We start from the raw sequence: 15,346 nt of genomic DNA, 5'->3' as shown, positions 1-15,346 counted from the left end.
GGGAGAAGTGGAGAGTCCGTCATCCTGCCTGATGCCGGCCCCCTAGGCCTGAATTGATGTCGTAGTAGTAGTAGTAGATGCGAGAGGAGAGAGGATGGTTGGGGTGTGCAGGAAAGGCGGGGTGAGCTCCGAGGATGCAAGAGGTGATGGTGACAGACAGGGGTGGAGAGTGGTGGTGGGGGGAGGGGAGCTTGGGGACCCAGTGGCAGTGAGTAAAGTCTCGTCCTGGAGGTGCTGGTGGTCAAGGTCCAGGCTGGAGCTGGACCGAGAGAGCGCGCAATTTGCAGTCTGAAGACATCTGGGGTCACAGTAACCGGCTTTGGCAGCAGTGGAATCCAGCTTCTGGATCCATTTGGGGTCATTGGAACCGGTGTTGACCACAAAAACATCACTAGCCCAGAGGCGATCATAACCACTGGAGCCAGGGATGGAGTCGGTGAGATCCGTGATCTGGGGGCATTCGATCAAAAAGAGATCTGAGCAGGAGACTGTCTGGGGACATCTAGGACTGTTGGAGTTGGAGACAACAGGTTCTGCAGTCTAGAGTAGACAATCTTGCGATCTTTATTGATATCCCTGCTCGGTTCCCATGGCCTTGCACAGTGTTCTGCTTCACTGTTGATTAGAAAGCTGCTGACTAAACTTCTCCCATCACCCTTTCAAGTGAAAGCATCATGGATTATTTCTTAAAAGACATGCTGTGTAAATACAAATTTCCTCTGCCATTGATACCCATATGTTACAAAGAAAACATGCAAGCACTGCATATGAAGCCTCTATCTGTTCAATGATTGCAGCACATTAGCAATTGAATTAAATAAATTGCTAAATCCAAGGATACTCATTAATGCTGGAATCACATAATAAAGGATGTTTCTTTGCTTCTTTGAAACAGAACTTCAATTCATCCAATTACCTGGCTCTTTCTCAGAAAACGGGGATGAATGAACACACATACCTGAAATAACATTGTCCTATTTTTCTCTGCGTCAGAGGGCTGGACGTGGCTTGGGGCACTGGCATGACGACGTCGAGGAGGTACTTTAGTGGCGAGGTCAGGCACCTTCCTGGGCCGGATGCTGGCGACGCTGTTGCACCGGTACCGGAACTCAGCCTGCTCATCTTCGAGTGGCGTGTCCTCCGGCCCGGGCTGGGCCAGCGCCGAGCAAGGGCCCGTGCCCGGCAGCTCACCCTGGCTACCGCCGCCGCAGGGCAGGTTGGTGCTGATGGCCGCCTCGTCGGCCGCATCGCAGAGGAGCTCTCCCCCCTCACCAGCTTCCGCTGGGGAGTCCTCGTTCAGCAGTTTCAGCCGCTCCCTCTCCCGCTGGTGCAGGGCAAACTTCTCAATGCAGTCATCAATGAGAGTGGACGGGGCCTTCTTGTGCATCACCACCACCTTGCCACAGTACAGCACCTCATACTTCTGTGAGTTGTAGAAGGCGTCATCGCTGTCCTGCCGGGACTTGGCATCCCCTTTTAAGGAGGCCTTGGAGACCTGTCGGATGCTGCTGATAACATCAGGAACCTGGAACAGCAGGAAGAGAAGTGTTAGAGATCCATGGTGCAAGATAGAGACCAAATGCAGACTGACCAATGGCCTTGAAGAATCCCTGAGTCAGATCCTAACCTTACGGCTTCCTACTGCTTCCATCTTCCATCCCATTCCCAGCCTGACCTCTCCATCCTCAGCCTCCCATGCTGTTCCAGTAAGATTTGATCCCAAGCTCAATAATTACTTTTCGTCTTTCCATTACAATCTTTCAGACACAAATTGCTGGAGGAACTCAGCAAGTCAGGCAGCATGATGGAGGGGAATAAGCAGTCCACATTTCAGCTGACAGCCTTCGTTAGGACTGGAAAGGGAAGGGGAAAAACCAGAATAAGAAGGTGGGATGGAGGGGAGAAGTACAAGCTGGCAGGTAAGAGATCCTCGTTCCACATTCCACTATCATCAGCTCCACCTTGAGTTCCGTTATGGTTCTACTGTTGAAATCTTTCACCTTTAATTCCTTCTAGTTGCTGCCCTGTTACAGACCCTCGCTTCTGTTGTCTCCCCCCGCCCAAATCCCTGCACCCGGAAACACTGTTCAGCTCTTACACCATAAAGCACTGTTGATCTGAAATATTTATGCATTTTCTCTTTCCACCGATGCTGCCCAATTTGCTTGGCATTTTGAAGAATATTTTGCTTATATTTCCCACTTTTGCAAAAGTCATCATCACTGCTAAAATAAAACATCTTGGTAATCAAGCAAGGTGACTGAACTTAAATTAAGGCACATTGAATGCAATTCTGTCCAGCTGTACAGCACTTCAGTCAAACACAACAGTGCCCGGCATAGTCACACTCTTCCTCTAGGCCAGGGGTTTCCAGCCTGAGGTCCACGGACCCATTGCTTAATGGTATTGGTCCACGGCATAAAGAAAAGCTTGGGAACCCCTGCTCCAGACTGCAATCGACTAGAAACTTACAGCATCTACTCCAAGCTGCACCATCGTTCAGCTCTGATGGAAGACTGCATTATGAAAAGTCATCTTCTTTCGGATGCAAGGGATTTCCAGTTCTAATTAAATGCTAATATATTCCTTTGGAACATACTATGATTGTACAAGGACACTGAAAATAGAGATCTCTTGTGAATTCACAGCCCCAGCACAGTGTGGAATACAGGAGGTCAGGGGAATGGTCTATCATACTAACTCCACACATCACCTGAGAAAGTAAAACAATAACCACCAGACATTAGCAACACCACACACAAAATCTTTTTGAAGACTGATCGATCAAACTAGCCGGTACCTTTTTAATCCAGTAAGAGAGTGGAGCCATGAGAATCACCCAGAGGAGACGTTCTCTGAAGCACTGCGCAGAGGTAAGCCTGGTGCGCAAGTAACTTCTCTCTGAACTGGATTGATTCAGTTTGGCTGGCTCCCTCTCTGGGTACATAGGAAATGTTATTTTGGCAGTTGGAAATTTGAAAAGGGAACGAAAGCAATGTTCCAGATGTTATCTGTCTAATTATCACGTCATTCGGCTATACTTCCAAGCGACTACAATAAATAACATAAATCTGCACAGCCTGGGGATTGTAGTCCTTGAACTGTTTTCCATTCAAAGAGACGACTCACATTCCTGTCTGCCGATATTTATAGGAAGATTTTTAGTCACTGGTACGTAGGTTACATTCATATCTGTGACTAAAATTTACATTCGGGATCTCAATGATAGCATTTTTATTAGCCACACCTCGTAGGCTCAAGGCAACAGCAAGTACTTCACTGGCTATTCATTTACTTTCCAAGTGTGGACACTACTTAAACGTGAGGGCACAGTCATTTTCTGCAAAGAAAGAGCCACAATGTTTTAGTGGTATTGATTCTGCTTTCGGTCTGGACAGTTAAAAACCTGCGTGATTTGTCGCAATGAAACAAGAGGACGCACAAAGACTCCAAGAATCACAAAAGCATGGGGAACTGGCCTATCCACCCATCATTTTCATACCCGCCCACTGAGAGCCCGGGGTGAGTTGTTTCCACTCTTGAGCTTTCTCCCAGGGAGCTTTGTATTCATGGAATCCAATTCCACCCACATGTCAGGTAACCCTCTGACAGGACCACACCCTTGTCATGGTTTGGAGGCATGTGTGTCTCAATCACCTGGAGAGCTATGTAGGCTGGAGTCCGGGCTTCATGCTTTAGTTCTTAGTCAGGTCACCCATGCCAAACACGTCAAAGTGTAGAATCTGCTGCTCCTCCAGGTTCGAGGGTTCAGCTCAGGGCTACCACCCTAACCGGTAAAACAAAATTTGTTTTGGAAACAACAATGAAGAACCCTTCTACATCTGAGTGCAATGGTATTCCTGAGTCTCCATGCCTCAGTAGTGAAAGCCAAGAGGAAGCTTCTGACAAGATGAAGGAAGCTCTGCACACCACCAGAGATGAAGGATCTTCACCGATGCTCCAGATGCCAGCAGTGTAACCGGCAGCACACAAGTCAGTCAGATACTGCTTTCCAGATCTCAGTACAGCTGCTCAGAAACAAAAATCTCCTCTTCCCTTCAGCTCTTCAGCTGATTACTTTAGATCTTTGGCCTCTCCTTAGCAGCCTGCTTGCCAACAAAAACTCTCTCTCTCCAGTTACTCTGACAACCAAACATCTTCAGTGGACCATCATGATGACCTAGCCTTCTTTTCCGACACAGCTTGCTCTGTACTCTTCTGCCATCTAGACAGCAACGCCACAGGGATCCCTCACTGTTTGTTAGAGCAAAAGGATACACACTGTGTTACAGCAATGAAGATATTATGATGTCTATCAATACTCAGTTAAAATAGCTCACACCTTACACAACCAGGATTAGCAAGTTTCCCTCTTCACAGGAGTGACCTGATGTCCTGGGAACTTCCAGCATTTTTGCTTTTTGTCCAAACAGCGTTACACGAGGTCATTCTCACCCTCAGCTATTAGCCTCTATAATGTGTCAACCTATAACTGGGGGACTGATGACCCCCTCCTGTTAGACTGGTTGAGGTAACTTATATTTTATTCTTTCTTGAAGGATGCAGAGAGCAGATGAATTGCTCAAGGCACTAAAATGTGCCAAAACATTTACTGAAATATGCAAATATTTTCAACTTCAACCACCATGGCTTCTTGGGGAGGAAATCTTGACCTTCAGGCCTCAGCAAGTGCTTCCAGTCAGAACACAGAGCAACATATACAACGAACATGACAACCTTCCTCTCAGAATATTGACTAGTTTAGATAGGAACCTTTATTTATTTATTTGGAGGTACAGGGCAGAACAGGCCCTTCCGGCCCAAAGAGCCACACTGCCAAGCCATTCAGCTGAGCCGAATCACAGGACAAATTACGATTCACCTGAGCCGAATCGCAGGACAATTTACAATTCACCTGAGCCGAATCGCAGGACAATTTACAATTCACCTGAGCCGAATCACAGGACAATTTTCCATTCACCTGAGCCGAATCACAAGACAATTTACAATTCACCTGAGCCGAATTGCAGGACAATTTACAATTCACCTGAGCCGAATCACAGGACAATTTGCCATTCACCTGAGCCGAATCACAGGACAATTTGCCATTCACCTGAGCCGAAACATAGGACAATTTGCCATTCACCTGAGCCGAATCGCAGGACAATTTGCCATTCACCTGAGCCGAATCGCAGGACAATTTACAATTCACCTGAGCCGAATCACAGGACAATTTACAATTCACCTGAGCCGAATCACAGGACAATTTACAATGGCCAATGAACCTGTTAACCGGTACATCATAGACTGTGGAGGAAACAAGAGCACCCGAGGAAACCCACGAAGTTCACAGGGAGAAAGTACAAACTGCTTACAGACGACAGCAGAATTGAATTCCGGAATGCCCCGGGCTGTAATAGGATCCCGCTAACCACTAAGCTACCTTCTTGGTGTTAGCTTTGCCCAGTTGGTAGACCTTCCACTTCTTTTGAATCAGGAGAGTGAAGGTTCAAGTTTCATTTTTACATTACTGGTTAACGGTTCAGTGCAATACTGGTGTGCTCTGCACTTTGTAGGTGCTTACTTTTACTGGCCTTCTGGCGTGGACCTGTAAAATCACAGGGTGTTATATGGAAAAGGGGCAAGGGGAAATCTCTGTGGCATGCTGGACTAATTTTCCCTTGACAGACACACAGATTTGATTGTTATAATATTGTTATTTGTTGGAGTTTATGATGTGCAAATTAGGAGCATCGGAATAAACGGCAGGAAGACAAGAAGCTGCAGAGAACAGTGGGCTCAGCCCACTGGCACATCCCTCTACACGAGGGGTTCCACAGACCCCTCAGTTAATGCTATCAGTCCATGGCATAAAAATGGTTGGGAACCCCTGCTCTACTCTACCAGAAGCATCTCAAGACAGCAACATCTGTCGTTGAAGATCCTTGCCATCTGGGCTATGTAATCTTCTTGCAGCCACCGTGGGGCAGGAGGTACAGACTCCCAAAGTCCCACACCATCAATTTCAAAAACAGTTACTTCCCTTCAATCATTTGGTTCTTGAACAACCCTAAACACTACCTCAGTTTAATAACACAATGACTACTTCGACCACATTGCACTACAAAGGACTTTGTTTTTTTACATAAAAGAACTTTGTTCTTTTTGTGTAATTTTCATCTGCTTTACTGTATAATTTATCTTGTAAATGTTGTGTCTCTGATGTTATGTCCCTATGATGCTGCTGAAATTAATTTCTTCATTGCACCTGTGCATACACATACTTGTGCCTGTTACAATAAACTTAACTGACTTTTTCTGTTTTTATTATTCAGTAGGGATCACAGCTGGTCCATGACCTGACTCCATTTATCTGTATTGGTCTCACAAACCCTTAATGTACAGTTGACCAGCTGAAATCTATCATTGTTAAAACTAACAACTAGTCTAATGTTAACAGCTATCTGTAAAAGAGAATTCCAATTTTGTACACTTGCAGCTAAAAGGAATATTTCCCAGCTTCACTCTGACAACTCGACGACATTGGAACTACAAATCAAACACAAACCTAAACAATCAAATATTAAATCCACTTTCTAACTTTATCTGCCTTATCTAACCTCTGCTTCAATATATCTTACCATCACACAGCTACTGCTGAGGGCCAATCAAAAATATCCTCAAGGCTTAGATCGTTTTTTATTTCTTACTTCTTTTAAATTGACTGCCATGTTAACATTTGAAAATGTCCCTCTAGGACTATAAACACTTTAAAATCATGAAGTGTGTGATCTGAATGCAAATCTTTCCTATCTCACATCTCTCAGATTATGTTAACACCGCACCCACATTACACAATCAAGGTGCCATGTACAATTTGAGAACTAGGTTATTTATTGACTGAAGAACAGATTAGCTTCTAACAAAGCAAAACATGGCAATTTCTGTCCTTCTAATGCTCTCGTTTGCAGAACTACTCCTCTGCAAACTGTAGTTTTGGATTTATTCCAACTAAAATACTCCTGTCTGGATTGGAATGTATTAGTTAGTCCAGGTTCCAATTGCAGAGGGAGGCAGAGACCCAGGTTGTGTAGCTGTATTCAATGAACAGCATCCTGACATAGGTGTTTGTATTGTCCACATGATCTAAAGTCGCATGAAGAGCCATTGAGATTCCATCTGTCGTAGACCTTTGTGACGATAGGCAAGTTGGAGTGGGTCCAGGTCCTTGCTGAGGCAGTTCTTGATTATAGCCAAGATCAATGTCTCAAGGCATTTTATCCCTGTAGATGTGAGTGCTACTGGATGATAGTCATTCCCTACTTATTCATGTGTGTGTCTAAATGCCTCTTAAACATCACTATCATATCTGCTTCTACGTCCTCTCCTGGCCGTGCATTCCAGGCACCTACTACTCTCTTAAACTTAAACTTTCCCCTTCTCACCTTTGAGATTTCCACCCCAGAGAAACAAACATCTCAATCTATCCTCCTATAATCTTATAAACCTATTCAAGCCTTCCTTCAGTCTCTGATCTCCAGAGGAAAACAATCCATGTCTGTTCAATTTCTCATAACTAATACATTCCAATCCAGACATCTTGAACCTCTGCATCCTCGCCAAAGCCCCCACATCTTTCCTGTAATGCGGTGACCAGAACAGTCTAACCAAAGCTTTCTACAGCCGTAACATGATTTGCTGCCTCTCATAGTCCAACCTCATGTCCCCGTTGTGAGAGGTGGAGATGGGAAAAGCAGGCCAACATGGCTCCGGTGAAGCTGTACACACCAATCCCCTGTACAGTGGGTACAACGGATTACAGAAGCATTGATGAATTCCAACCACAACATCGACTTCGGATGGTGGAAACGATGGAGGCCATCAATAGCCTATGCTCCACTAGGAGCTAATGTCCCAAGAAGATGAATTTGATTTGCCAACTTTAATGTTCTATGGCCTGACTTATTGAAGGCAAGCATTTCATGCACTTTCTTCACCACCCTAGCCACTTGTGTTGCAGCTATAGAATTCCACCCCAACCCCATTGTATGAAGATAACAGTCAACCACAATGGTGGGCTTGGAAGCCGGAAAAAATGGTAACTTTCCTTCCCCGGCTCTCACATGCAACGCACATGGATTCATCAGACAGTTTAGCATTAGCACTGGTACGCGCTTTTAGTTCCAGATTTATTTGATTGATTCATTTTGAAATCTAGAACACCTGTGACAAGATTCAAAATTGTGTCTCCTAATTAACAGTCTACCTTTGGAGATGAGGTGGTGGTGTGAGATATGTCTCTACCAAAGCAGGCGTAAGGCGCTCCTTCTCTCCGCTAGTCTGCAGGTGACCCTTGAGCAAGGCGTAGCACCTGCTTAAGCCTGATTTATACTTCTGCATCAACGCGTCGCCGTAAGTATTGCGTCGCTGCAAGCCCTATGCAAAGCCGACGCGGAACCCTACGCGAGAGCCTGCGTTGCTGCGACGCGCATCTCTCCCAAAATGTAACCGCGTGTCACAGCAACACAGAGCGTAAGAACTGTGATTGGTCCGCTTGGTAGCATCGCATGTCATCCTACGCTGCAATCGCTTCCCATTGGGCGACTGAAGGGCAAGGAAGGAACTCTGGCTGCAATGCTTTCCATAAAGCTTTACAGACCTCCGAAATTATGGAGGACACATTTTGCTTTTACGAAAAAAAGACGCTCGCTTCTTGTTTACCCCGAGAAAGACTACCATGACCATGAAGCCTTGCGTGGGCAGGTGAGTGCACATGCGTGACGTGTGCGAATTGCAGAGCGACACAGACACACCAACGCACAAGTATAAATGCACGCAATGTGCGTAGGCCACTTGCGTAGGTGTCGGCGTCCAGTTAAGCAGAAGTATAAATCAGGCTTTAGCCCCACAATCAAGGTTACATGAAATCAAGGGAGCTGGTGGTGGATGGTCATATGACCAGCTAGTGCCTATCACAAGTCTCGGTTATGCGACCACTGACACCAGGCAAACAATCTCTGAAGACCATAAGATATAGGAGCAGAAATAGGCTATTCAGCCCACTGAGTCTGCTCTGCCATTCAATCATGGGCTGATCCAAATCTTCCAATCATCCCCACTCCCCTGCCTTCACCCCACACCCTTTGATGCCCTGGCTAATCAAGAATCTATCTATCTCTGCTTACATACACCCAATGACTTGGCCTCCACAGCCACTCATGGCAACAAACTCCACAGATTTACCACCCTCTGACTAAAGTAATTTCTCCACATCTCAGTTCTAAAAGGACATCCTTCAATCCTGAAGTCATGCCCCCTTGCCCTAGAATCCCCTACCATGGGAAATAACTTCGCCATATCTAACCTGTTCAGCCCTTCTAACATTCTGAATGTTTCTATGAGATTTCCCCTCATTCTCCTGAGCTCCAGGGAATACACCACAAGAGCTGCCAGACGTTCCTCATATGGTAACCTTTTCATTCCTGGATTGCTAATGGCTGGGGTCAACCATCTTGTAAAGATGCTACCCAGAAGAAGGCAATGGCAAACCACTTCTGTAGAAAAATCTGCCAAGAACAATCATGGTTATGGATAGACTATGATTGCCCACGTCATGCGACACAGTACATAACAAACAAACCTTCATAGATACTAGAGCAGGAATTTAGCGATCTGATGCCCTGATGAAGGGACCTGATCTCAGCCTGAAACATCGACTGTTCATTTCCCTCCATAAATGCCTCCTGGCCTGCTGAATTGCCCCACATTTTTTTTTGCGTGTGAACTACCATGCTACTAGATCTCACATCATCAGATGTACATCCATTTGTACCAAGTGCAAGCTCCCCTCATTTCCACCTCTGTTACCTTTGTTAGGAGCAGCATTTCTGCAGTGTTTAGAGAACCTAAGCCATGATCAAAAAATCCTGACACGCAGTAACATTAAACTTTAGCTGTTTGCCATTTTGAGTAAAACCACTCCAGATGTCTTTCCAAACAGTGCAATTTGTTACTTTAAATAAAGGGACTTTTGTCTACTTGAAGTTACACAGACAAACTCAAGTGTTTGGAGACACCCAATTTGTATAACAAATTCCCTAGTCATTGGCTAACAAGGTGTGTGGTATAATCTTCAATGCTCCTCCATTTAATTATGAATATTCTGAGTCTCATCACCAAAATCTGAGCACCACAAGCAGGGGAGATATTATGATTGATTTTAAAATTGTGTGGGTCTTCAATCAGATCCCACTGTGTTTACTGTGATTAATGAAACAAAGGATGAAATGTGTGCTCACCTGCTATACTTAATGATTGGTGCAGGAACAAATGTGCACTCTTTCCTCTGTCTCCAATCTTCATTGGAGATGGTACTAGTATGTCTATTTATCACTACTGACCTTGGAAAAATTTCTCAAAAGGCAGTGAATTAAATTCAAAAAAGATAAAATAAAAAGTGTTATCCACCATGTGCATTCCAACAATAAACTACATAGATAGTGAGACAAGAGCCTTCAGTTATCTGGAACAAAAATATAAACTGCTGAAGGAACACCACAGTTCAGGCAGCATCTGTGGAGCCACAACCTGAAATGACGAATGTCCATTTCCCACTGCAGATGATGCTTGACCAGCTGAGTTCTTCCAGCAGCTCATTCTTTTGCACACTATTGATAGCACTGGATTATACCACTGGGGATGATGTTAGTTACAGGGTACAGCCCAGTTATCTGTAACCTACTAGACAACAATGAATTCATCCTTCTGGAATGCTTACAAAACCTGGTTTAACTACAGGTGGTCCTTCAATGTACAGATCAATATTGTCTCGGCAATATCCCCTAGCGAAGACAGCAAACCAAGACCAGTGTCCTCCCCGAGGCCAACACGAGGTGCAGTCAGCTGTTACGGATAGGGCACATCATTTAAGTTCAAGTTTATTATCATGGGCATACATACACAGTATTTAAATGTCATTGAAATTAAGCTCTTTGCAGCAGTGGGACACTACTTTAAAAGCGTAAGTTAACCTGAACTTAAATTAACATAAATTTTATGCAACTTACATGGCAGAATAAATAAACATCACAATGTTAGTTGAGACAGAGAAAACGAAATACAGTCTGTGGTAGTGTAAGGATTGTTCAAGAACCTGATGGCAGCTGTGAAGAAGCTGTTGTCGAACCTATCCACTTGTGTTGCCGCTCGCAGGCACCTATAGACATACATAATCCACTGTATGAAGTTAAGGGTCAACCACAATGGTGGGCTTGGAAGCAGGAAAAGATGGCAAATTTCCTTCCCCTGTTCCCACATGTAAACCACGTTGATTCTTCAGACAGATTCACATTAGTGCTGTTACTAGCTTGTTAGTTCCAGATTTAATTGATTAATTAATTTCGAAATCTAGGACAGCTGTGGTGAGATTCAAAATTATGCCTCCTGATTAACAGTCGACCTCTCTAGATACTAGAGTTGGAACTTAATGACCTGATGCCCTGATGAAGGCTCTCAGCCTGAAAGATTGAATGTACATTACCCTCCATAGAATCTGTTCACTGTGGAAGACGCTGTTGTTGACCCTCGAAGGATGAGAATTCAAATTCCTACACATCCTTCCTATGTTTGACAACAGACTCGTAAAGAAAACACGTTTTTCCAAGCTTTTTACAGGAAGAGCTTACTAGGTGGATGGGGGGGAAGACTGAAGGATGTGCTCAAAGTCTTCTTGAAAGACTCCATCATTCCCATCAACGTTCTGAAGTCACTGGCCCACCGCTGCTGCTGGGGAAGGTGAATTCAGATTTTCATCAAGAAGACTAAGCTCAGGCTTTGGGAGATCAGCAAAGTCCAATATAAATGATGAAAGCAGCAAATCACTGTGCTCCTTCTCCCACTTACACCGTGATTCCACGTTCTCATACAACTCAAGGCCCTGCCAAGAACCTCCAGCTCCACCCATATTTGCAATCCCACGTTAGTCTCATGGCTTTTTCAAAACCCACAGAACTGAAGTGGAAGCAAGACACCCTCAATCTTCAGGGTCACCTATGATGAAGCAGCTGGCCATTACATTGGGCAGGTGATCAAACAGCTTAAAAGGACATACCACCAGTTTTATGGACAACTTCTAAACAGCTGTTATGAGACTCCTGCAATAAAGTTGAACTCTTGAATTCACAACTTGCTTTGTTGTAGTCCTTGCACTTTACCAATTATTTGCACTGTACTTTCTTTGTAACTGTAACACTATATTCAGCATTGTGTTACTGCTATTCCTTGATGTATTTACACTCCGAAATGATCTGTTTGGATAGCATGAAAAACAAAAGCTTTTCACTGTATCTTGGTACATGTGACAATAATAAGCCAATTACCAATAATGCCTCAACAAGAATTCAAATTCCTCTCAAAAAAAATCCTTTTCATTAGCTGGCAGACCATGGTTAAAATCTTCTGCAATCTTATATTACTCTTAGTTCTGCAGCCACACTCAATAATTTTATCTTAAAACCTGAGGAAATTTTCATTCCAGTGTTCAATATTCATCGGTCCACATTGTTGGAGGCCAGTATTCATGGGCAGAAGGCCAGTTGCCCCTCTAATCCCTGCATTCTCACCTCCCAAGCTCCTCTGTTTCAATGCCTCTCCAGGATGCTTGCCCAGTGATGTGGCAGTATTTGCCATAACCCATTTGTGACCGGAGTTAGAACAAAACCAGGTTTAATATCACCAGCATATCTTGTGAAAGTTGCCATTTTGCAGCAACAGTAGAGTGCAATACATAGTAATAAGAACTATAAACTACAATAAGTATGTATAAAAAATAAATAAGTAGTGCCACAAGAGCTGAGAGTAAAATACTGAGGAAGTGTTCATTGGTTCATTGTCTATTCAGAAATCTGACGGCAGAGGGGAAGAAGCTATTCCTGAAATGTTGAGAGGGGGTATTCAGGCTCCTGTACCTCCTCCTTGATGATAGCAATGAGAAGAGAGCACGACCGGATTAATGGGGTCCTTAATGATGTGAGCCACCGTTTAGAAGCATCACCTTTTGAAGATGTCTTCAATGCTGGAGAGGCTAGTGTCCACAATGGAGCTGGCTGAGCTCTCAACTTTCTGCAGCTTTTTCCAATCCTGTGCCGTGCCCCCTCAATATTCAGACTGAGGTGAAATGAGTTAGAATGCTCTCCACTGTACATCTGCAGAAATTTACAGGTGCCTTTAGTGACATACCAATTCTGCACAAATTCCTAATGAAATATAGTTAATTTCTTGTCTTCTTTGTAATTGTATCAATATGTTGGGATAGATCCTCAGAGATGCTGACAGTCAGGAACTTGAAAATGCTCGCTCTTTCCACTTGTGATTCCTCGATCAGGACTGCTGTGTGTTCCCTCAACTTGCCCTTCCTGAAGCCCGCAATCAAATTCTTGGTCTTACTGACATTGAATGCAAGGTTTTTGCTGTGACAGCACTCAACCAACTGATCTATCTTGCTCTTATCCACCTCCTTGTCACCATCTGAAATTCTGCCAACAATAGTTGTGTCATCAGCAAATTTATAGATAGCATTTGAGCTGTGCCTAGCCACGCAATGATGGGAGTAAAGAGAGTAGAACAGTGGCTAAGCACACATCCTTGAGGTGTACCACCATTGATTGTAAGTAAGGAACAAAGATTACTTCCGATTTGCACAGGCTGTGGTCCCCTGGTGAGGAAGTCAAGGATTCAGCTGCAGGGGGAGGTAGAGATGCACAGATGTTGGGGCTTTCTGATTAAAACTGGAGTATGATTGCATTGAACACTGAGCTGCAGTCAATAAACAGCAGCTTGACATGAGTATTACTATTGTCCAGGTGATCCGTAGCCAAGTGAGATTGCATCTGCTGTACATCTATCATGACAATAGGCAAATTGCAGCAAATTCATGTTCTTGCTTAGGCAGGAGTTGATTCCAGTGATGATCGATCCCTCAAAGCTCCATCACATTAGATGTGAGTGCCACTGGGCAGCTCACCCAGCTCTTCCTAAACACAGGTATGAGATTTGCCCTTTTGAAGCAGGTGGGAAACTCTGACAGCAACAGTGAGAGATTGAAGACCTCCTTGATCACCCCCAGCAGTTGGCTGGCACAGTTTTCAGAGCCCTACTAAGTTTACAATCAGAGCCTGACATCTTGCGAGGTTCACCTCTTGAAAGATGCTCTATTGTCAGACTCCAAGACAAAAATCACAGGATCGCTGGATTCTGCAAAGAATTGCACAGATGTAGTTTTATTTCCCCTTTCAAAGCGAGCATAAAAAGCGTTTAGCTCATCTGAGAGTGAAGCATCACTGCCATTCATGATGCTAGGTTTCGCTTTGTAGGAAGTAATGGCCTGCAAACCCTACCAGAGATGATGTGCATCTGATTCCATCTCTAATCTCAATTGGTATCGTTCTTTGCTCTTGAGATAGCCCTCCATATGTCGCACCTGGATTTCTTGTATGTTTCTGGATCACCAGTCTTGAATTCCACAGTCTAGCCCTCAGTAGACTATGAACTTTTGATTTGGGCATAACCAGTACACTCATCCACACAGAATTTGGTGAAGTCAGTGACAACTGTGGCGTATTCATTCAGACTCGAAGATGAATCCCTGAATATTGTCCTGACCACTGACTCAAGGCAGTCCTTTAGGTGCTCCTTCACCTCATTTGATCATACCTTCTTTGACCTCACCGCTGGTGCTGTGGTCTTTAGTCCCTGCTTATGCTGGGAGTAGAAATACAGCCAGGTGATCGAACTTTCCAAAGTGTGGGCGTGGGATATCACGGTAAACATTCTTGATGGTGGTACAGTATAACAGTGGTCACGTGTGTTGGTTCCTCTGGTTCCACGGGTGATATGTTGGTAGTAATTGTCAAGCCAATTCTGAATCGACAAAACCATGTGTCCATAAATCCCAAACCTCCTGACTTTCTGAGTGAGCCTACCAGGGGGAACCAGGTCAAATGCCCTACTAAAATCTATACACTGCTCTACATTCATCAAAGAAGTCAATCATGAGGCATGACCTGCCCCTCACAAAGCCATGTGGTTCATCTTTAATCCCACTATGCTTCTCCAAATGTTCATAAATCCTGCCTCTAAGAATCCTCTCCAATAATTTCCCCATCATTTAAAAATTGCAAAGATAACTGATGCTCATTGGAATTAGCCAGCTGAATAATGAGAGACCATGTGGAACCATAAGTTATAAGTGCAAATTGAGCCACTGGGCCCATCAAATCTACTCCACCATTCAATCTTGGCTGATTTTAACTCTACTCTCCTGCCTCCTCTTCATAACCCATAACCACAC

General features: G+C 44.3%; 1 protein-coding gene across 3 annotated transcripts in view; it reads right to left on the bottom strand.

Annotated features, from left to right (window-relative positions):
- The window catches only part of tbc1d4 (TBC1 domain family, member 4), a 318,014-nt gene that overhangs the window by 154,923 nt on the left and 147,745 nt on the right, over window positions 1-15,346 (bottom strand). For all 3 annotated transcript variants that reach the window (XM_072258783.1, XM_072258785.1, XM_072258784.1), the window contains exon 2: window positions 959-1,525. In XM_072258783.1, the coding sequence (XP_072114884.1) occupies window positions 959-1,525 (567 nt within the window). The remainder of the gene's footprint in view (window positions 1-958; window positions 1,526-15,346) is intronic.

Source organism: Mobula birostris, chromosome 5, assembly GCF_030028105.1.
Source record: "Mobula birostris isolate sMobBir1 chromosome 5, sMobBir1.hap1, whole genome shotgun sequence".
NCBI classification, from domain to species: domain Eukaryota; kingdom Metazoa; phylum Chordata; class Chondrichthyes; order Myliobatiformes; family Myliobatidae; genus Mobula; species Mobula birostris.
The sequence above is the reverse complement of the archived record's forward strand: the minus strand, read 5'-3'. Positions and strand labels throughout refer to the sequence as shown.